The sequence below is a fragment of the Myodes glareolus genome, chromosome X (genome assembly GCF_982192425.1).
Source record: "Myodes glareolus chromosome X, mMyoGla1.1, whole genome shotgun sequence".
Taxonomy (NCBI): domain Eukaryota; kingdom Metazoa; phylum Chordata; class Mammalia; order Rodentia; family Cricetidae; genus Myodes; species Myodes glareolus.
Genome location: NC_142053.1, coordinates 58,960,209 through 58,984,917, shown reverse-complemented (window position 1 = coordinate 58,984,917; position 24,709 = coordinate 58,960,209). Strand labels below are relative to the sequence as shown.

Below are 24,709 nucleotides of genomic sequence, written 5' to 3'. Positions count from 1 at the left end.
TCGTCAATGTTTATGAGTGAGATTGGCCTGTAATTCTCTAAGAAAGAACTCTTGCAATAATTTTCCAGTCCTTCTTTATCAAAATTAGAATTTTTGATATAATTCCACTTACAACATTGTCACTGGAGGTCTTTCCGCCACTGGTGGTGGCACAGTAACCATACATCTGTGATCATGCTTCAAGAGCATGTGTCTGTCATATTTTCCTCTCTTCTTCCTGCTTTGCTATGAAGGTGGTTCGACTGCTCTGGTTTTTATTATTCAATATGTTTAGTTCTTTATATTCTCTTCCCAGCAAATGAACTCGCTGCTCTCCTTTTTATATCAATATGTCTGTCATCTATCTGAGATTTCCGAGGATCAAAGTGCATCAAGCAATTCCTCAGAGAAAATTTCCAAGTTGGGTAAATGCTCTAGAGTAGGATTGGGTTACTAACCTGAGAGGTCAAAAGATTCTGTCTACAGAATAGAAAAGCAGATATTTTTCTAAAAGTGGGGAAGATACTTGTCACCAATGCAGAGGACAGTGTACATCAGAAATATGTCTAAGAGGGGTCAAGACGAAGCTGATCCAAAGTAGTGAAGCATTCTCAGAATGTTTCTTATGATGCTGGAACTCTCAGATCAGTTTGGCTGTCTTTTCTTCTTTAATGTACCTTGTTATTACTTCTACATTAGCTATATTTCTGAGTGGACTGCCATGCTAAAAATTAAATGAAGCATTTTGATTCTTAGACTCTGAAAATAGCATGCCAAACGATACCTAAGGTCTCGATTCTGGGACAATAATGAATAATCTCTAGGTTTTGACTTTCTTTTGTTATTATAAGGATAACATACTTTATCCAGAAACATGAATAAGTATGTCCTTTACTGCCTCTCCTATGTTGTCATATGATTAACATAGCAAATATTCTTACCAAATTTCTTTTTCTGAACATGGTACTTTTTAAGAGGGCCACTCTAGGTGTTCTGAAGTACCTCACATTAGTTAGCTTTGCAGCTCTGCGATCAGATATGTGAGAAAAATAATGTAAGTGGGGAGATTTCAAAGTTTCAGAGTTTTCATTCCATAGTTTTTGGCTGCTGTGAGAAGGTTGAACACCATGGTGGTAGGAATATATAGCAGAAGCTGTTCATCTCATGGCAAACAGAAAGCACAGAGACAGAGAGGCGCCAAGGACAAAATGCAGTCCTCAGACTCTCCACCTCCAAACCATAGTGATCTAATTCTTCAAGCTAATTTCTACCTTCCAAAGTTTCCAGAATCTCCAAAAATACTGTCACCAACAAGTGACAGTGATTTCCATACATGAACTTGTTTAGAAGACACCTCATCTACGAACTGTAATGCCATAAGGGAACTGTTTGTTAGGTCCACAATTCAGAGGGTTCCAGTGACTACTCATTTTATTATCTGTTGTTACTATGTTGTATAAAAATGCTTGGTAAGGTATAATCCAGTGGTTGGGTACTTTCTCATCATTCATATAATCGTGGGTTCGAATCCCAGTCACTGCAAAAATAAGTGCAGGCTAAAATACAAGATTTTCTGTGTAGTGTGTGTTGATTTGTTGTTAACTCTAGGTCCTGCAACATGACTCAGTGAGTGAAGATACTTACAGCCAAGCTTAATAACCTGAACGTGACTCCTTGGACCCTCAGAGTAGAAGAAAAGAACTGACACCTGCAAGTTGTCCTGTGACCTCCACAATGCACTATGACCTATACACTCCCATGTTCACACAATTAATTAATAAATTAATTGGATTTGAATCTCTGGGTACTTGCCACACATAGATTCCCTCAGCTATTACAGACAAAAACAAAAATCAGTATGACTTTCAAGTTGGTCTCCTGAAGCCCTTTGTTTTTTCTATCTGAGTAGCTATGATGTCTAATCCTTCCTATATCCTTCAAAACTACTGTGGTCTTTGCTCAGCCTCAAGAATATGTCTTTGAAACTCTTAAGGAAGGAGAAACTTGGCTTGTAAAGATACATAAATGCCTAGTAATAAGTGCCATTTTGCCAAACACTTTCTTTTTTACTTTTAAAATTTCTTATTTTAAATTTACTTTTTAAATTTAAAATCAGTCTTTTTCATTTTGCGTAACAATCACAGTTCCCTCTCCCTCCCCTCCTTCTGCTCCCCTACCTTTCTCACACCCTACCCCTCATTCACTCCTCAGAGAGGGTAAGGCCTCCCATTGGGAGTCAACATAATCTGTCACATCAGTTTGAGGCAGAGCAAAGGCTCTCCCCACTGTATCTAGGCTGAGCGATGTATCACTCCATGGGGAATGGGCTCCAAAAAGCCAGTTCATGTACTAGGGATAAATCCTGATCCCACTGTCAGTGGCCTCACAAACTGCCTAAGCCAAACAACTGTCACCCACATTCAGAGGGACTAGTTTGGTCCTATGCAGGTTCCCCAGCTATCAGTCCAGAGTCAGTGAGCTCCCACTAGCTCAGGTCAGCTGTTTCTGTTGGTATCCCAATCATGGTCTTGACCCCTTTGCTCATATTATCACTCTTTCCTCTCTGACTGGACTCCAGGAGTTCAACCCAGTGCTTGGTTGTGGATCTCTGCATCTGCTTTTCTTAGTTACTGGGCAAAGGTTCTATGATTTCCCAGATTCTTTCTAAGGAGAATTTCCAAAGGAGGCCAGTTTAGTGTCTAAGGCTAATCTAGACTTTCCATCCTGTTCTGGGGGAAGGAATTCCAATCTCTACCCTTGTTGTTATCTCACTTGGTAAGGAAGACTGATTTTTTTTTCCAAAGTCTGTATATCCTAAAAAGGAACCTAAATAAGAAAAGGTTCTTCTCTCACACAGTACTTCTCTGTCCATTATTTCTGTTAAAAAAAGACAGAACAGCTGTTCTACATAGTCTAGACTGGGATACTGTCTGATTCCACAGTAGTCATTCAAGGACACTGTTTTTTGTTTGTTTGTTTTGTTTTGTAGGGGTGCAGAGGAGTGATGCACTCTAGAATGGTTTATATACTCCAATGACTTCTATTGGCCATATGATGATATGGTTCTTTTTTATGCATTTTTAAATGCATTGTCACTTTGTATGTAGGTGAACTCTGGGACTGCTTGAACTTATGTTCTTAAGTCTTCCTCCCCCATTTTCACAAAAATGTGTTAGGTGTCAACTTTGCTGGGTCGTGAATTCACTTGCATGTTTCTTGCTCTTCTTTGTTTTCTGCATATTATTACAACTTTATATTTTTCACCCTTTAATAAAGAAAATGACTTGTGCAAAGAGTGACTACCATCTGTTATTGAGAGCAATTTAACAGAAAATCTCTCACTGTCATCCCTCCCCAAATTCCACCATCAGAGATAGAACACTTACATGTATAGTCCTCCGAGACAGAAGTCTTCTTGCCAATTGGCATCCTCTTTTTAAATATAAAATCTTCATTGAGGTCATGGATTTTCTAAAAACAGACAAAAGGCTGAAAATTACATTATTGGGAAGTCTAGAAGGAATAGGAGATAAATGGCCTTAACCAACCTTTTATCAAAAGCCCTATGTAGTTCAAGGCTAGAGCTCAGAGAAAGAGTGCTTGCCTATTACAGGCATGTCTTTGGTTCAATCTCTAGTAAAAGCAGAATTATATAGATTTCAAGTTGTACAGTTTTTAAGGACAGAAGATGTGGAATATTTGCAAAATACATCAGATATGTGGTTTTCATTAGCTAATTCTAGAAGTTTAACAAACATTAATGACATCACTTTTATATTATATACAGAGTAAAAAAGAGTTTGTCTTCTGCATATGAACATATATGAAAATGAGAAATATGGCTTTTTAAAAACCATATACTAAAACGTCTTTGTAGATTAGAAGTTTGTAATTGATTTCCATGAATCAAACTTGGTACATAAAACTGAGTTCTATTCATGTATATATCGCTGCTTACGTTTGGGCATGGAGGCAATAAGAATATATTCTGTCTTTAGTAAATATAGGCTATTAAAATAGTTATTTCCTTTAACTTACTACCTTATAATTATTTTGAAATCAGATATTTTCCTTGTTTTCTTATTTTAATTATGACTCTCAAATATTTTAGTTTTGTCTTGAAATGAATGAATGAATTAATGAAGTTGCTTTCTCTGCAGCATGAGGGGCTAACAGCTAGAATAAAAATAATCAACCTAATATTTCATGTTGCTGGAAAATAATTATGAGAATATTACACAGAGGAAGCCATGCTTAAAATAAAGGCTTCATATTGCATTTAAAACTCAAGTGGGACTTTCAAGTATTCTGTTTAGTAGAATAATATATTGATGAACCCTTGGAGAACTAATTATGTTGTTTCACATGAATTACAAATGCATCATTTAGCTGCAGTCTACTCTTACATGTGTCCTTTACAATTAATCATCATTAAGTGTTTGAAATATAAAATCTAAGATGCAGAGAATGCGTACTCTAAATAAAGTGACCGAGATAAATACCAGTATTTTAATTGGAGGTCTATAATGGGTCTGGAGATTTTCTCTTTGCTCTTTACAAGATCAGCCTATGACTCTGAGAACTGCTTTTAATGGAGTCCCTTCACTAAAATCTTATTGTTAGGGACAAATATAAGTCATGACAGTAATATTTATTCCTCTGGAATTTGAGGGGTAGAAATCTGCTATTAGATTTTTTAAAATTATTTCTGTAACTTTCTCTTCATGTTTCCAAAAGCTGTGATTTGTTTTAAGCCTTTGACATCAAAGTCACAATTTTCCATAGAAACGAAATTGTAGTCACATAAGCAGTCAGTACATTCTTACATAAAATTTTAGAGTAAGTTCTTATGAATTGTTCAGGAGGTAAACAGTGGTTCCCTTAAGAGTCAGTCTTGTCTCATGCTGACTTATTGTTCCCACCAGTCTGTCCAATTTCACAGAAAAATATCATATTCGATAAACTAGACTTTGTTGGTAACTAAGTAGGCAAAGCCCACTGATACTGAGTAGTTTATGTCATAGATGTAAGAAGTTCTGAGAACTGCAGTAATTACTGAAGATCCTGAGGTAAATCAGGAATTGTCTCTCTCCTTGAGAATTTAGGTTGTGAATAGAAACATTCTCAACACCTAAGAGTAGAGGAACAACAGCAAATATTATAGACTAATAGGATCAACTTATGACCCAAGGTCTACAGTAAAGTTTGTGTGTACTTAAATTGGCATACGTGATTGTTATCCTATATAATGTCTGACAAATCATGGTTGAGGAATATTAGAGACAGATGACTACTACATGTCTTCAGATCCAATTCCTTCATTTTCTGTAAGAAAACCAGGCTCAAGGGAGGCTTAAGTCATTTCCTGGGAAACATAAGCAAGCTAATGACATTGGGACTAGAACTGAGATTTCTTAGATTCTAGGCTATGTTTTAGGTAGTGGTAAACATGAACAGGTTCAAACTTTCGTTTTATTATCTACTTTGCTATAAGGATGAAAGCAGTGATTTACAAAGCTAACTAACAGAAAAATAAGTAAATACTCTAAATAAGAAAAACAAGCCATAGATAAAGTGCTTGTGGGATCAATAAAGAAATTGAAGTGCAATGTCCAGTACTCAGCTTCATCTACATTAGATCACAAGAATGAGTCCTCTTAGCTATGAGAGACCTTGTAATAGCTAATAAATAACATGTAGCCCCTGCATGCACAATATATAATGCTTAGTTGGTGTGGGAGAATTGTCTGTATTCTGTCAATCATATTTTAATAAAATGCTGATTGGCCAGGCAGGCAGTATAGGCGGGAAAGCCAGACAGGAAGTAGGGGTGGAGCAAAGAGACTGGGAGTATTCTGGGAACAGGAAGCTCCCTCCGCCATTCCTGTCCAGACCACCAAAGAAGCAACATGTAAGCTGCCCCGCTGAGAAAGGTACTGAGCCATGTGGCTAACGTAGATAAGGATAATGGGGTAACAAAAGTTATAAGAGCTAATAAGTAGCCTGACCTAATGGGCCAATCAGCTTTATAACTTATAGAGATTTCTGTGTGATTGATGTTCTCTGCGACTTGCCGGGTGTGGGGTACCAGGCGGGACAGGTATCCCAACAAATCGGCCCTCATGTTACACTTAGTCAATAGGGAGAACTGTGATGAGGGTTCCTTGAAAGAAGCTGTGTCTACAGAGACTGACTGACTAATTAGAACTTTAGTACTGTGGAAGGATTGAAATTCGGGAGGTCCCAGGACTAGTCATCTTACCCTAGAATAGCTTTAGCCCTTGAAACAACCAATCCTTGCCCACCTCTATGCTGGAAATAGCATCTTCTATCTAATAGAGAAATTATTTTGGAATCTATTAATGTAACAAAACATTCCTGATGTTTTTACTGACCCAAAGCTAAGAATATAATCAGATAGCATCTTGAGCCTATAAAAATGTGTCCCCTGTCTGTGTGTACCTGCCTCTCTGATGTACCCACCAATGTATTTTAAACTTGCTTTGATTTAGTACTTTCAGTTTCTATATTGGAACATGGACTTTCGGTTGACCTAAGTATGCTCTATAGCCCTGATCACTCAAAATGTCCCTAGAATAAACTCATATTCCCTTAAAAAGAAGAAGATGTTGCTGCTGCTTTTGTTGTTATTGTTGTGGTTGAAGGACAGATTGAAAAAAAAACAGGTAAATGGTCATATAGAAAAAATACAGATGAGAAAGAAGATAGATGAAACTGAAGAAAATAATGAATAAACTCCTATAAAAAGAAAGAGTTTAAAAATTAATCCAAAAATTAAGACTGGAAAGATTGTTTAGTGATTAAGTGCATTTGCTGCTCTTCAGAGGACTCAGATTGGGTTCCCAAAATCTACATCATGGCTAACAATCATCTGTAACTCCACTTCCAGGGGATCTCTTTCATGGCCTCTTTATGTACCAGGCATATGCGTGGTATAATTACATACATGCAGGAAGACATGTATGCACATAAAATATTTTTTTTTAAATTAACAAAATATAGTTTTAAGGAAAAATAAAGTTAAATGTAATAAGTCTAGTTGTATGAACTAAATCTGATTCAAAATGTTTCATAGCAAAATAAATAAGATACCTTTGTGAGGTAGCTTTACCTTACATGGAGAAGCTATCTCTTATCCAGCGTATTTCTATAGCTGCAGCAGAATGGTGGCTGACATAGCTAACAGTGACTTTAAGACAGTGTGATGTTCAGAAGTATCTCTTGAACCAGCACAAGATAACTGTCTTATATTCTAGCTAATTTTACTGATAACTGTATTTTATATCTAGATTCTCGGAAAATGAATATACTTACAATAATCCCAGGATTATCTTTGAATACACCTTAGACCACATAGTAGATGCTTTGCTGAAATGAGAAAGATCTCATTGTTGGCCAACTTATCTTTCTAGATGTTTCAGCCTTTGGGTTTTATTTTTTGTTGTTGTTGCTTTTTTAGAATGATCAGCCTTGACTGCATTTTGAATAAAGTGTATAAAGTATAGCCTGTTGTAATTCTGGAGCATCCTACCTGATTGTTGGCTACTTCAAACCAATAATGCTTATAAAAATATGTGTTATGTAAATAGACTATTTTAACTTTTGTTCCCTTATAGGTCCATTTATTTATTTATTGGTACAGTAGCAAAGGAAGTTTATAGTGTCATCACTCTCAAATAGCCTTTTAATAAAAGTCAGCTGTCAGGGAGGCATCCTAGATCTGTTTTCTTGCGTGCACACAAATCTCTGTAATAAATAAGTCATTGCCCTACTGCAGCTGCCTTTGGGAGGCAGCTCCTATGCCTACTGTTTCTTTCACATGTACAGTGACAGCAGTCAACCTAATTGACTATTACTTGGTCAATTTCTGTGTTAGAAGTGATGCCAGGTGAAATAGAAAAGAAAAATCTAAATTCCATGTGTGTTTGTTTATCCCCACCCCCACCTCCCAAAAAACTAAGCAATAGAAAAAATGCACCAATTTGAATTTTGGGGGACTATCATGTTACTAGAGGACATATTGAGACTACCACATTCTTTCTTACAACTGAAATTCAATTCTTAGCTGGTTATAAAAGAATGACTCACAATAGAAATGTTGATGTAATAGAAAATGTGTCACATTGAAAAGGCAATATGGCTGTAATAAACACAGGTCAGAACTGTGGCTCAAAATTAATCTAATATGAGAAAATGCTTTTCACAAAATCTTTCTTAATTGGAAATCTGGAAGATAGAGTACAAAGTGGTCATGCTTATAATAAATTCAGACATCTGTGAACAAGGATGTGTTTAAAGGTCTTACAATTTTATTTTAAAAATCAAAGAATTCTTGACTCATACATTGCAAAGCAGGACTCTTCTATGACTGCTGCTGCCCTGCTTTTCTGTGTCATGTATGCTTTGGAATAGTTATCATTATGGGGTATGACACCAGTCATGTTAGGCCATGCTGCTGACAGTAGTGACTGTCCACTGGGAGAAGGAAGCAAGAAAAGGGCATCCATCATCACCTAAGATGGGGAGCGGAAATCCAACACTCAGAGCCCGCAGTAGCAAAGACAGCTGGCTGTTTGAGTAGGCTTGCAAGCATCCTCAATTGTTCACATTATCTTCAGACTGAATGAAAACAAAAAATGAAAAACTTCTTTCATAGGAATGTGCAATGAGTCTTTCTCTGCCCCACCAGCTCCCAAATAATGATACAGAAATTTATTAATTGCGAAAGCTTGGCCTTAGCATAGGCTTATTTCTAACTAGTAATCTACAAGCTATCACATGGCTCATGACTTTTTCATCTCCTCCTGCATGTCCTGTTTCCTCTGCATCTAGCTTGCTACTCTCCCTTTTCTTCTTCACAGAACTCTCTCTGTCCAGAAGTCCCACTTGTACCTTGGGGGTTTTTTGGTTTTTGTTTTGTTTTGTTTTTTTTCTAGAGGGCAGTGGTTTTCGAGACAGGGTTTCTCTGTGTAACAACCCTAGCTATCCTGGAGCTCTATAGGCCAGGCTGACTTTGAAATCACAAAGCATCTTCCTGCTTCTGCCTCCCAAGTGCTGGTGATGGTGACACACACCTTTAATCCCTATACCTCTTGCCTAGCTATTGGCCCTTTAGCTTTTTATTAAACCAGTTACAGTGATGTATCCTTACACGATATAATCAAATATCTCGCAACAGAAATGAACACCATGGAGTATTTAGTCATAGAGGCAATAGCCTCATTGTGTTCTTAAATGCACTTCAATGTTCTGGAAAGAATGAACATATGAAATATTTAATAAAGAAACTTCAGTCCTGCCGTAGCAATCACTGAAGTATCCTGCAGCAAATGAGGTCAAGTGCTTTGCTTCACACATCAATCTGAGCACATTCAAATTTATTCAGAAAATTAAAGTTGTTTCTTTAAAATATCTTCTGAATCTGTTGTAATCTAAATGGGTGCAATATAAAACCAACTCCACACCTGATATTGAAAAATGTCAATTTTCATAAAAATACCAAGGTTAAGTTTCACTCATATTTGTCTCTGTCTTTCCTGTTTTTGAGACATTCAATGAATTGCTGAGTCCATGTGGTTCTTTGTCTTTCCCAGCTTTCGTTGTTGTTGTTAATAGTATCATTTTGACTTTAATTAACCAGTCTTCAAAGATTTGTCACAGTTCTAATACTTTACTTACCTCTTTCCATTGATAGTGACATTTGTATGTTACCAAAATGAATTCATTATCATCTTAATTTTCACCACAATGTTTCAGAATTTCCAGTGGCTTTTTAGGTGCTGAGTTAAAAAAATTAAAATTGTTACTTTAGCATGTGCTATAATTCTTTCATTGTTTATGGTTTATCAGAGGAACAGAAGACCAGATATTCCATCCATGAGTTCCAAAATTACCTGATTCCCACTTACAAGTCATTTGGTCTCCTTTTCATTAAATGTTCTGTGTAAATGTCGTGTTCTTTGTGGCACCGACTTTCTTCCTTTATGTTTTAACCCTATTATTCATTCTTTATAGTGTTCTTCACTTGTCTCCCTTCCTTATGCTTCAGTTCTTAGACCATATCAACCACACTGTCTTTTATATTTTCATATCCCTTTGCACTACAGAGATGTAGATCACTTTGTTGAATATTCTTATTCATTTTAACACACATTTAGTGTGCTCATATTTGTGCTAGACCATGATGTATATCAGGAGTTAGTGAACTGAGCCTCGTGTACTCATACTAGACCTAGGAATGGTCTTTGTAGCAATAAGGAATATTTTAAAAAGTGCTTAAGCAAGAATATTCAACAGATACCATTTGTGGCTCTCTTGCGTAAAATATTTGCTGTCTTGTTTTTCTTTTTTTGTTTGTTTGTTTTTGTTTTGTTTTTTTTAAGGAAAGGGTTCCTGACCCTTTTTTTATGTTAGGAAACATTCTATTTATTTGTATGGTCATTTTCAGAATAAATATCCATGTTAATTATTTCCACATGATCTTAATATTAACACATTCTCAACAAATCTTTTAGATTAAGTAATAAAGCATTGGGATAACTCATTCTTCAGTATAACACAATACTGCCATACTTTTGCATAAAATTTTTAAAAATAGTGTAAAAAAATTTTTCTTTTACTTTTTGAGATTATGATTACATTATATTTTCCCTCCTTTCCTCCCTGCAAACCCTTATATATACCCCTCCTTGCTCTATTTCAGATTCATGGCCTCTTAATTGCTGTTACATACTTATGTTAAAGAAACTTTATACTTAAACTCTTGACTTAAATATCTTTTTGGAGACAAACTTTGAACACTACTTACCCCTCCCCTGATATTTAATAATACATCTCATCTTAAAGCAACTTTTATTTGCGATAAGGTCCTGTTTGTTTAGCTTCCTTATGAACAGTAATCATAAATACTTTTAATTATGTACATTTTTCAAAATAATACTCATTTCGTAAGAGATCACTTTAGGGACTGGAGCAATGGCTCAGTGGTTAAGAGCATGGGATGTTCCTCCAGAGGACCTTAGTTTAAGTCCCAGCAGCCACATGGTGGCTCACAATTGTCTGTAATTCCAATATCTGACACCCTCACACAGAAATACATGAAGGCAAAACAGCAATGTAAATAAAATAAAAATATTTCTTTAAAAAAGGAGAGATTATTTTATGTGTGGAGTAGTTGAAGGAATGAATGAGTGTGTCCACTCTCTACTTCTCCAAGTTGATGGCCTTGGGGAGGTTGATTACAGATGTCATCCTCTAGCTTTGCTTTCAAAGACAATCTTTTGCATTAAACTCAGAACTGGTAACATCATGGCAGCTTTCCATAAACTAAGCAGTACATACACTTAATTCATGAAACACGTGACCCTTTAAAATTGGTGGTTTGACACCAAGGACTGGTGGAAGAGCGGGGAAAGAGAGGGCAGACTTTATGGAATCCAGAAATGAAGGATGTGGGCTTTAATGAGCTGGAGGTCATGGTGATAATGAGGAATATGATCTGCACTGCAGTGCTCCCGCCCATCAGTGTTCTGCTCTAACACTCTCCAGAAGGCCTACTCACCACCAAATGAGTTTCATTACTCGGTTCTAGCTTTTCAGCATTCAAAAGTAAAAGCAGTTTAGTTATGTGGTTCAAAAGAATTATATTATGACTTTTTAACAGCATCAAGATAGGATTTGGGGACTTCTAAATAATTTGTTTCTTTTATCTCTAGAACAAATGTTTATAAAATGACAACAGGATGCAGCTTGCTTCTGTGTGAGCACAGTGAATGGGCAAACTTAGCACATTCAAAAGCTCCTAGGTGGTTCTGTGCTACCGTGAAGTACCAAGGCCCTTTTAAACTGAAATCAGTCTGTTTCCTATGACTGCCCAGTACACTTCGTGTCCTAGATAGTGCACTGGTGTTAAGCTAACTACTGCTTATTCCTCATTCCATGTGTAGATTTAGAGTTGACAAAATGAAGCTTTAAAATGCAGTAGCAGAGTCTTAATTATAAACAAAAGACTCTGAAACGTACTACTACTGTATGCACAATTTTCCTCTCTTTCTTGACCTTTGCCAAAACTAATGAGATTGCTTATCCAGTGAAAAGAACAGATAGAAATTTTAGTAGACCTGCCTAAATTTCACCGTAAGGAATTCTGTGAAACAACCATGCAGGCAACAACCCCATGTATGCTGCTCCTAGAACCATCCTCTCCTGTCTGTGATTAATACATGTGAAATCACTAGATTAGAAAGCCATAGTGTCTAAAACTATGGCTTAGTTTTGTGAGCTCAGGTAGATTGCTCATACTTATCAAAGTTTACAATTTATAGAGTTTTCCTTTGTAGGAGGTAACAATGCTAGATAGTGATGAAAAAGGAATATATATTTTTAATCTAACTTTACCACAGTAGTTGTGTTTGAACAAACCACTCTTTTATCATCCCAGTTGGAATGTTTTCCTCCTGTGGCTTAGAGGAAAAGAAGTTCTTTTCTCCATGGTGGCCTCGTAGCTTGGATGCTTTACGAAAAGATAAATAAATAAAAAGAAAAGTATACCAATTTATTTACTATTACTCTTTTACTTGATATAGTAAACCTCATATATCAAAAAAAACCCCAGAAACCTGTGTTTGATAAGAACTTCATTATAAAAATATATGGTTGAACAGAAATAGTATCCTAATAATAATAAGTAGAACTACTGGGCAGGGCCTATTCATGCAGATTATTTTCATTGACCCAGGGTCTTCGGAGATAAGGATGTTTTTTTTTTCTTACTAAGTTGTCCAGGTTGATATTGAACTTGCCTTGTCGCCGTGGCAGGCCTCCAGTTTGCAGTCCTCCCACGTGAGTCTCCAAAGTAGCTAGGATTAGAGACCTGTGCCATTTGACACAGCACAGCATCTTTTATTTTGAATTTTTTTCCAACATGATTCCTACCAGGATACTCATTCAAACATATCTTGCCTTGGTACTTCAGAGTAACCCATAGTCATTGCTGAGCTTTTACATGTGCTAAATTTGCCCATTCCCTTTGCTCAGAGAGAAGAAGTTGCATCCTGTTGAATTTTACTAACATTTGTTCTAGAGCTTGAAGAAGGTCTGTTTTCTTTTTAAAAAAAAATTTATCAAGAAATAATAAAGACAAGCAATTCAGAGCATGTCTCTTGTGGTGCGGTGATGATGTGTGAATTATTCATCTTTCGCCTGTAAGCCTAAAAGTCACTGATGGGGCCCAAAGCAGGAGGGAGGTTGAAGGCATTTTTTTTAAAAAAAACAAACTGATTATTGTTTCTGCCAGCTTTAAAGACAAACTGAATGCAAAGAAATTAGGACGAGAAGCAACAGCACTTTAATAAAATTATTATTAAAATGTATTGCTAATAAAACCTTAAGCTTATTGATTTCATCTGAGAAGCTTAACACACTGAGTAGCTAGGCCTTCACATGGGCATATTCCTGGAATTTCTCAGAAACCAATATGCTTTATGATTTTTAAAAATCTATTTACAAACATCATCTCTGCATTCCTCCAGCCCTATTTTTATTAAAGGAAGCCCTGCAGGAAAAAAATGTAATTTTTTCTGAGCTTGGACATATGGCTGGTGTCAGAACTACAAAATCATGTTATATAGAGCCAAATGCTGAGTTAAACCTCCCAAGGCTGATGCACATCAGACCCCAGAATAGGTGTCTCTTATGCAGTAAACAAGATGTTAGCTCTAGTAGTGGAACTCTCTGGAAATAAAACTACTCACCTACAAATTCAAGTGGTACTGAAAATAAATGGCATATGTGTGAGGAAATATGTGCTGGCCCTGGAATGAAATACTATATGGCAAATCATGTAAGTGAGAATCTTGTGACTTGAACACCATCAAGTTTGTCTTAAACTATAAGCGAATACAAGTACAGCTCACCACCGTGGAGCCTGGCATAGATTCTAGTACCAAGTAAGTCATAATACCATATTTCTTTCTGTGGACGTCTTTCATTTTTAATAAGGAGAACTTCAATCATATGCACAATGACATAAACACTTGCTTTTGTATATGCATTTCCTGTACAGTTTTGAGGCGGTTAGCTCTCTGTAGCTCAGAAGTGACTCTGACTCTTCATCTTCTAGTCTCAGCCTCCTGAGTGTTGATATCACAGACCTGCCATCATTTTAAGAGGCATGTGTTTTTCTCACACAGATCCAAACTCACTCGCTTCATTTATATGTAGTGCTAGAATGGAATTGCTATAGGAAGAACCTACAGAAAAATGAAAATGGGACAGAATCCTGAGAAGCGTTTGATATTTTATTAAACCCTACTGGAAAACATAAAACATGTTGAGAATTCTCCTTTTAAAAGTCCTTTCCATTGTTTTCAAGTCCATATACAACATTTTCTTCCCAGTGATTTCCATTTAGTCTGGGTAGTTTTGCAAGCCATGGACTTCTCTGTGGATTAGAACACAAGTGAATGCAACTTGCGTCTAAATAATCTGGGAAACTCCCCATTGAGAAAATACAAGATCATACAAGAAACATGTTTGCTACTGTCCTCTGGGGCCCTTTCTGCCCTGCCAATTCTTAAACTTTTTTCTCTCTGGTTGAGGAAAATAGCTGCATGAGTTCTGGAAGGAATTTGAGAACTCTTAGAGAGCATTTGCTCTATACATCAGGGTCCCTGATGCTGCCTCAATGTCTAATCTTCCTGAATAGTGACTCAGACCTCCAAGTTAATTTTTACTTTAAAGTGTCTTTCCAAATCTACACAAATAATTTCTGGATTATTTGCTATTTTATATTAGCCATGAGACTGTTCCTCTCCATTAGCCTGGATAATTGAGAGCTGGCTATCTAAGGCCTGATACCTATAAAAAGAATTAAACATTGGAAATTACAATTTTGGATACTGCAATTTCAGGTGCTAAAGCTAGGCCAGGCTACTTCATTTTTGCTTTCACAGATATACATATGTGCCTTACTTAAACCCAGTAAATGTTAAGTATTCTTTCCCAGACCTAATAAACTGAAAAAGTGATGCCCCCAATCAGAGTTCTTATGTTCAAAAGAGATTCACTGTAGTGTTATCTTAGTCATTTCTCTGCTTTCACAGAGAGCATATCTATTTTCAAAAACAGCATTCATGGATAACTTCCCTGAAACAAATAATAGATGTATTTTAAGCCAGCTATAGCTGCAAGAATAGGCTAGAAGACAGTTCTGCCACATGTTGTGTTCACTGGCTAGATGTTATATCTTCTTTTAAAAAATGTTAAGTACTTTTAAAATGTGTAAAGACATGCTAGTCCATCACATCCCTCAGTACACCCATGAAATGAGATCCACTTGTGGTCATGATTGGAAAGGATGCCTGTTATTTTCAACAGGGGTTGTTATTCAAACACAGGCCAAGATTCCCATCTATCAGTATTTGTCAGATAACTTATTTACTATTTATTTTTCTATAGCTCCTTCTTGACAGCTTTTATTCCTTGTACATATTCTTTCTCTCTCTTTCCTCCAGTGTTCCAGTCTAAAAGTGATCTGGGAAACACATCAAATCTCTATAACAAGAACATCATTTCCTGTTATAGAGATACTATTTTTTCTTTGTAAATAAGGCAAAAATGTATATTATGAAAGCAAAAATAAAGTAGCCTGGCCTGACTTTAGCAGCTGAAATTAAAGAATTCAAAATGTTGAATTCTTCTTATAGGTATCAGGTATTACAGAGAAGAGTATAGAGGTACTCTAACTTAAACTATCCTTAGACCTTCTTTCCATCACCTTTTCTAATTTAAAATAGTAATTGAAATAAGAAGGATATTTCATGAGAATTGAGACTCTTTCTAAAGAGAACTGTTAAAACTCAGTAACTTCAAAGAGTTTTTGAATGTTGCATTTTCTACATTGTTGGCATTATCATTTTTTTTATTTTTCTGTGTTCTGATTTTGTGTCTATGTGTAGTTCCAGTAATTGTTAAAGACACTGATTTTATCTTCTGTATTGTTCCCTATATTCTGGTCCTAGTTAGCACTTAAAATTTTTCTCACATAATATTGGTGTCTTTACAGATATATTTCCTTAAAGTTCATTTATTTCTACTGAAATTTTTGGTCATGATTTTGAACTGTTTTGTTATCCACATAGATAGAAGTAAGTATATAGCCTTTATAGAGAGAAAATCAAAGAGATCAAGAAATACACACACACACATACACATATATATATAATGTATAAACCCACATATATTTATTTGTGTATTCTTGAACTGTTTAGATAGAAAATGGGTGTATGTTAATTATGCCCTCATTAAAAAGCTGTTTTATTTAATTTTTTTGTTATCCCTGATTTCAATTCTAGAGGGTCAAGATACCCTGTCTGCCTCCCTTCATCCAAAGATGCAAACACACAAATTAAGAATAGTTGCTACTTGTTTAGATGTATTCAAATTAGAAACCCCAAAAGGCATACCAGCAAGCAGAGAAAGAGCAGAGGTTAGAGTTTTTGTGTTCTTCAGGAATCCTGTGACATGCAGACAAATGCAAACCCCAGATGTCAGAAGAGTTCCTCACTATTTGGAGTAAAAAGGCTGGATGGAAAGTTCCAAACAGGCTGACCAGGAGATCACAGAGTCTTTGTTCTAGTTTGCCATATCTTCCTACTATTCTAACGCTTTTACTGAATTATACTCATAGGTTTCTATCTTTTAAACATAAACATTGATTTGTTGTCTTATTTTAAAATATAATTTCATTTTGTTTTATCCCCCCCAAAAAAGAAGAATAGTTGCTACTATTTAACTTTAATTTTAGCCCTGAACTTTGTTAAAGCAAAGGCAGAAAGGAAAATATGGTATGTTTATTATCCTTATTATCTTGCCTTGACTGAGTTCAATTTTGATGTAATTAAATAACACTTTCTATGGTGTGTTTCTGTCCCTATTAGGAATGGAGGTAGTGCTGGTTTTTCCCACTCTCTACTATATGAGGATACAGCAAGAACCTATAGTCTTTGATGAAGCAGCCCCCGCCCCCCACTTAACACTCCTGGTACCTCACTTAGACTTCTCAGCCTCCAGAAATAAGTAAATATCTATTGTTTATAAGCCACCGAGTTTATGGTACCCTGTTATAGAATGTGGAATGAGCTAAAATTGTTACATATGAAAGATGTACAACTATAATATATATGCTAGAATTCATCTTCTTCCTACCCAACCCCACTTTGCCACATGTAGACGTTACTTGCCTTATTCCATCTCCAAAATTGAGTGGACTACAACTTTAGTTCAGAGAAGGGGAAATTGTCAAGTATTTCCAGCATGTTGTAAAATTTTAATTGCCTTGTATTTATTAAGCATCAATTCTGTCTTTCATAAATGAACTGAGAGTGGTTCATTTATGAACCTAGAACAACTTAACTAAACAAGTTTTGTAATATTTTGCAACTAACTCTATGTGCTTTTATATAAGTTATTTGCATATAAACCCTCAAATCACAGAAATTTATAGAAATGGGCTTGGGTGCATTCATTATGATTTGTTCTACATGGTGGTTTAATGTGGTATATTCTGTAATCCTTATTATCTGAAAAATATATAATGCAATTTAGAATAGAAGGCAAAGTACAGGTTTATTTCCAGAAGCAAAATGTTCTTCATGGTCACTTGTTACATGGGAGAAGGACTTTCACATGTATTTAGCATTTTATAGTATTTATTTCATACAAACTTTCATATGTATTTAGTTTAAAAAAATTGCCAATAGAACCTCTTTCCTCTGAAGACATCTCCATTTTTTTTCTACTCTGCAATATCGTAGTTTAAAAGATTAGAAATGTCCCCCAAAGAGTGCTTGTATCTATATGTGTAATAAATCTGAGCTTCATGTGGTCTTGAATTGAGTATCTTTGATAGTATATAGACTGTTTCTTAAAATGTCTATATAACATTTTTATGTGGCAGATTAAAGTGTCTTTGCATTCAGTCAACAAATATTTCTAAACTCTAAAGTGCATTTGGTTAAAAATCATGATTGCATCTGGGTAGTGGTGGCACCCATTTTTAATTCCAGTACTCAGGAGGCAGAGGCAGGTAGATTTCTGTGAATTTGAGACCAGTCTGTTCTATAGAGCAATTTACAGGAAAAAAAAAAAAAGAAGACTGCTTTTTTCATTAAAAAAATTTCATTCAATTCATTAAATTCATTAGCAATTTAATTAGCCAAATTCCATATTTCAGAGGAAAAAAATTGAGTTACTAGAATTTATTGATTATTGAATTAAAATATGCTTTTGCTTTTGCCCTTTGCATTCTCTAATAGTATTGCTTGCTCTTGCTTTGGTTAAGAGAAGGGAGCAATGGCTGCATTGTTGTGAACAGTAAGCAAGTAAGTAAACAAACAGCAGACAGTAAGCCCACTGCCCAGGAACACATCCTTCCCTATTTAGAGGAATGGAGATTTTCTTCACAAGTTATCAGCCTCCCTAGTGGACTCTTGTTAACAGCAGCAGTCCTAAACTGAGAGCACAAGGAAATGGAGCTGGTGTTCTTAAGCAAAGAACATAAGGCTTCTGCACTTCTCAAACCACAGTACAGCAAGGTCTGCCTACTTTATTACCTGAAGTGTTGCTGTTCCCTTTCATGCTTGTGGAGATACCAGAGAAAGTTGAGCCCTCTGTCTCACAGGGCTTCTGTGGAGAACAGTAACTCATTTTGACATAGAGACAAGGGAGGAAGCCTTTTCCTCTAAAACTTCTGTTGTAAATGCCTGTTGAACTTTGAAATCAAATGGGTGAAAAATTGGAATGCTTTCCTCTCTTGTGTCTCTTTATACTTCTACACTTACCCCAACACAAGATTATTGAAATCAGCTAGAAGTAAATAGGTTCACAGGGGAATCCTTTGTCCCTGACTCCTAGCTACAATACTTGCCCTTTCTAATATGCCCAGAAATGATTTGAAAGAATTCTAACTTACCTCAGATACAAGTCTGAGATAACGACCATGATTAACTGGACTGAATATTTAATTCGTATCAATTCCAGCTCATAATCCTATTTTATTTAAGTAGTTATCTTTGTCCTTTGGAATTCCAATTAGCCAAAAGATGCGAGCACTGTTAATAATACTGCCTGCCAAGGGAAATTACTGTCTGTGCTTCTACAGCTACCAGGATTCACTTTGCGGAAGCTATGTCATAACATAATTTCTCCTGTCAAACCCACCCTCAACTTTAGGCAAAAATTGAGGAGGGGTGAGGAATTTAATTCATTCAAATGAATTTAGGACACTTTCAAAACCAAATTTGCTCATTAAAAATAGTTCCTATAATAGCAGCTGTCACTTCCAATTTGTATGTTAGGGTAGTTTTTATTTTCTAAGTTACTTTAAAAATATTTTAAGCTATTGATACTATAACAATTCTCCCTAGTTGACTCCTACATTTATCTTGCATGTTGTGTTTTATAAAATTTCAAATCTTAGTTTTGTGAAAAATGAGAATTAATTAGACTTTTGTGCTGGAGAGATTGCTCAGCAGTTAAGAGTTCTTGCTGAGCAATCTAAGCACAGGATTTCAGATAGCCGCATTCACATAACAAACCAGGCATTCCTCAGCTGTCAGGGAGACAGAGCCAGCAGGATCTCTGGAGCTCACTGACTTCTAGCGTAGCTGAAAAAAAAAGGGGACTAGATTAAGGAAATGAGTCTGTCTCAAAAGAATAGAGGGTAGTGATGAAAGAGGGCAAGAGGACACCTGACCCCCACTTCTGGCCCTTACTAGAGTGCTAAGGTGTTAGTACAATTGTGTGGTGGGGAGTTTACCTGTGATCAATACAGACAGACGCTTACAAACACATGCACACATATATACACATACACAAAAAAAGGAAGAAAGGAAGAAGGAGGAAGAAAGGAAGGAAATAAATTTGCCAGGCAATAGTGGCACAGGTCTTTAATCCCATCACTTGGGAGGCAGAGGCAGGCGGATGTCAGACCAGCCTGGTCTACAAGAGAGTTCCAGGACAGCCAGGACTATCACACAGAGAAATCCTGTCTCAAAAAACCAAAAAAAAAATTTTCTTTTGGACTTAATTAAAATTATTTAGTCCTTAATGTAAAACCATAGAAGAATGCCCCTCCATATGCCATTGCCCTATCTTTGTGTAATTCTTAGGGTCTGTTCAACTTCCCATGTGATTATTTACTAGCAGAGCCTCCCCCTAAAATGGCAGCTTAATGAGAAAAAGATACTCATTCTTCCAGGTACCCAAAGACTTCCCAGTGCCTATCACAATGTCTGGCAGACACTTAGAGCATTTGCCATATTAATTATTAGACTGCTTGAGCTGTACAGCTGGACCATTCTTAGCGCACTGATGAATACTCATAAATGAATCTCCGGAATCTCTTGTAGGTTTCTCCACAAAGTTGTGTCAGTGTTATTTTAGGATACCACACTTTTCCTAATTTTCCTGATACCTTCTTATTTCTCCCCATTGTTGCTATTTCATTTTCTTTGTGTACCTTATAATGTCCTTAGTCATTGTGTTCTACCTTGTCCACATGAGAATCACTATGTGATATGGCGCTCACTTCTTACAATAGTAGCTAAAATCTACAGTCCTCCTAATTCCATCTCTCACTTTCTTTTGCCAAGACTTTTGGATCAGTCTTCAGAACAGCATCCCAGTTTCCTTTTTTTTTCTCTAATCCATGCATTTGTTTACCTAGACTGCCTCCCTTTATTATCCTTCGGTGAGCCCCCCGCTTAAATTTTAAAACTATTTGACTCAGTCACTACTCAATGTCTGTTTGTATGTTTCTTGAATGGTTGGTTTGGGCTATTTTGTTTGTTTGGATTATTTTCCCCTGTGTATCTCTTCTGTTACAGTGGGAGCCCATTGGGAGCACCATGTCTTATTTATCTGTGTAGATCCAGCATTAGGCATGCCATTTGGAACTTAGGCATTTCAGACATGTTTGAATAAATGAATAGATGAATAAACAAAAAAGCAAACATCAAAGAAAGGGTTCATTTGATGTGCAATATTAAAATAAGAAAGAATATAATTTATTTCCTGTTTTACACATCAAATGTATATTTTCAGAAAAAGAAAAACAAGAGTGTTTTATAATCTACCACCTCACATGTAATCATATATTATAGTACATTTGCTATGATGTCACTATTAAGATATTGCTGATACAGAGGATATCTTGAGATAGACAAATTAGTTGTTCTCTGGGCTGTATTTTAAAGATTTTTAAAATAAATTCTTTTTACCTGGGTTCATTACATGAACTACTGGTATGGTCCTTATTCATATGACTGTAATAAAGGAAAGATGTTTATGAAATGAAGTTCTTCCAGTGCATAAGTACGACCTTGATCAATGTCAAGAAACCAGGCCTCTGGCAGTCATTTCAAATTTTGGGCTGTGCAGAGAAGTTCATGTTCATCCATAGATGGCTGTACCCTAGAATGGCAGATTGAGTTAGTATCAGTGGAGCCTTGTCAGACCTCCTTTCCGAACAAAAATGACCTCAAGCATGAATGTGTAGTTTTCTCAGAGAAAGCCCTTCTTCCCCTCAGAAGATCATTGCCTCTACAAACGTCTTTGATACAGTTTTGTGGAGCATATATATTACACAGACGATGGTGACTCTGAGCATCGAACTGAATTGAATGGTAATACTAAATAACTCCATCCAACTGAAGAACAAAATACCACGGCTCTGGAGGTCTTAGGCTATAATCTCTGCTTGCTGAATCTGTGAGATTGGAAATAGAGGCAGCAGTCAGGTTATTTGAAAGAAAGTAATACTAAACAAAACCCAATACCCTTATATCTGATTTTTGTTCCTACAACCTTCTCCACCTCTAGAACAAAAGAGCTGTTTCATCAGTTCAAACCCTCAGGAGTGAGCTTTAAGTCAGACTGTTCCTTGATTGCCTAGATCCAGAGACCACAAATCTCTCATTCTCCCTCTCTCTCTCTCTCTCTCCATCTTTCCCTCCCTCCCTGTTTGTGTATATGGGTATGTTTCTATCCTTCTGTCTCTTTCTGGCTCGGTGTGTCTCTTTTTCTCTCTCCTTCATGTGTGTATGTCTGTCTCTCTCTGTCTCTGCTTCTCTCTGTGTGTGTGTCTCTCTCTGTCTCTCTCTCTGTGTCCCTCTCTCTCTCTCTCGTGTGTGTGTGTATGTGTGTGTGTGTGTGTGTAACTGACTTTGTCTTTCTGTCTCTCTGTCTGTATTTCTGTCTTTGTCTCTGTTCTATTGCTCTCTGTCTCTGTCTCTATGTGCATTTCTCTCTCTCTATCTCTCTCTCTCTCGTGTGTGTGTGTGTGTGTGTGTGTGTGACTTTGTCTTTCTGTCTGTCTGTATTTCTCTGTCTTTGTCTCTGTTTTATTGCTCTCTGTCTCTGTCTCAATGTACCTCTCTCTCTCCCTCCCTTCCTCCCCCATCTCTCGTGTGTGTGTGTGTGTGTGTGTGTGTGTGTGTGTGTGTGTGTGTGTGTATGTATGTATGTGTATGTGTGATTTCTCTCTAGGGAAGCCGTCAGTATCTCAGTAACTCACCTAGGTAGGTCTTAAACTTGTGACCTCTTGCCTCAACATTCAGACTTTTGGAGTAACAGATGCATGTCACCTTGCCCACTATTCATCATCACTTTCTACTCTATTTTTCCCATTTAGAGTACTCTAAATTGTTTATGTACTCTAAAATCTTCTTATTTGAACACAGCCATGTCTTCCTTGTGCTTTTCCATGTATATGTTCTAAGCTTGTAAAGATTCAACCTTTGACTCTTGATGCCCTTTTGTTCCCACAGAACTATTCTTTGCCATCAACCATTTCAACTCTATACTCAAGATCTCTCTTATTTCTTACTACTCATCTTTCTATTGTTCCTGTCTTTGCAACCTCAATCCTAGAAATAGTCATTGTCTGTTTTCTTCTCTGCTGCTCCTAGGCTAATTAATGCTGGTAGACAATGACACACAGCAGTGGTAGTTGATTGAGTCCACTGCTAGAACAAGAAAAATTTAAAATTCATTAAATAGAATTTTGAAAAGAAAACATCAGCCCCAATATATCTACTTGATTCTAAGAGTGTGATTAGTGTAATTATTGAGAGGTTTCTGTAACCTGAATACTAAACTGGTATCTTACGTGTTGAAAATTATTTTTAAATGATTAAAAATAGAACATCTATTGTACTGACAGAATTTTTGTTAGGATTTACATGAATGTAATTTGATAGACTGGAGAAGTGCAATGTAAAATGAGGAAAAAAATTCAGGCATGAAACTTCATTGTCCAACCATTTTCTTTCTAGTGAAGAATAATATACTAGCATTAGATTTTCAAATACAGGCAGTCCCTATCTTGTAAATGACTTGTAAGGCATATTGTTGTAGATGTAGGCCACATAAATGTTTCAATCCTGATTATTCATGCAGGGAAACTTCTTTTGGATGTCAATTGTCTGGAATCCAGAATGCATTTTCCCACTGATGCAATGTTATAAATGGTGGTTAGCATCCCACAGGATTGTCAGTGATGTCACAGACATACTATATTTCTGCAGTGAATCAGGAGCAAATGTGTCCAAGTCTCTGCTAATAAATCAATAAGGGATGGCATAAAATAAAAAAGTTAGCATGCTCAGTTTAGTGATACTAAGTACAGAAAAACATTCTTTTAAAAAGGATCCATTTTTTTTTTATCTACTAAACTTCTTTTTCTTTTGTTTTTCGAGACAAGGTTTCTCTGTAGCTTTGGAACCTGTCCTGGAACTCACTCTGTAGACCAGGCTGGCCTCGAACTCACAGACTTCCTCCTACCTCTGCCTCCTGAGTGCTGGAATTAAAGGTGTGTGCCACCACCACCCGGCTCCAGTAAACTTTAAGTGACACATATCTAGTAAACTTTTATGTGATACATATTCTATGTCATTTCAGTGAATGTTAAAACTTTTGAATTTTAGTCTTCCTTTTTGCTTATAATTGTTGTGCTATAGGACTACTATACTATAATTGAGGTCAGTTTTCAAATAATGGTCAACATGCAACAAGAGACGAAGTTAAAGATACTTTGACATGGTCCCAGAAGAATATTTTGCAGAGAACACTTATATACAAATATAAACAATAAAGATTATACATTTTAGCATTCCAAAAATACCCCATCTGAAGTAGGTAATTTCTTTCTTGGTTAGGTGTGTGTGTGTGTGTGTGTGTGTGTGTGTGTGTGTGTATGTATGTGTGTAGGTGTGTGCAAAGTTTGACAGAAATTAGATAGGCTTGGTTGACGTACTAGAGATGGCAAAGGGAGGAAAGGCTAAAGTATCAAATTTGCCTTATATACAAAATATGTATTTGCTCTTTTCTTGGTAGCTTGATACAGATCATGGAATAGAAAGGAAAATATTAACGTTGTGCTGGCACAAGGCAGATGTGAACATTTGAGTCATAGAGAAATACAGAAAACCTCTTATTGCTTCACATTATGAATGGAATTTTCCATTGGTATTCTTGGAAAGAATTTTGTCATTATTTACACTAATTTTCAGTCCTGCTTTTTTCATACTGATTTTTTACTTGAGTAAATTATGAAACCATGGCTATTTTGACTTTATTCAAATTATACAGATGTGATAGAGTGGTTACTATGAACATATAAAGAGATAAAAGACATGACACTGGGCTAGCC

At 36.3% G+C, this 24,709-nt stretch overlaps 1 protein-coding gene across 3 annotated transcripts in view; it reads left to right on the top strand.

Annotated features, from left to right (window-relative positions):
* Nucleotides 1–24,709, top strand: part of Diaph2 (diaphanous related formin 2) — a 727,907-nt gene that overhangs the window by 640,279 nt on the left and 62,919 nt on the right. The window contains exon 27 of one of the 3 annotated variants that reach the window (XM_087903155.1): nucleotides 1,588–3,272. The exons of the other annotated variants lie outside the window; for them this stretch is intronic. Within the exon in view, the coding sequence (XP_087759281.1) occupies nucleotides 1,588–1,601 (14 nt within the window). The 3' untranslated portion in view covers nucleotides 1,602–3,272. Of the gene's footprint in view, nucleotides 1–1,587; nucleotides 3,273–24,709 lie in introns of those variants that run through there. 3 annotated transcript variants of the gene reach the window in all.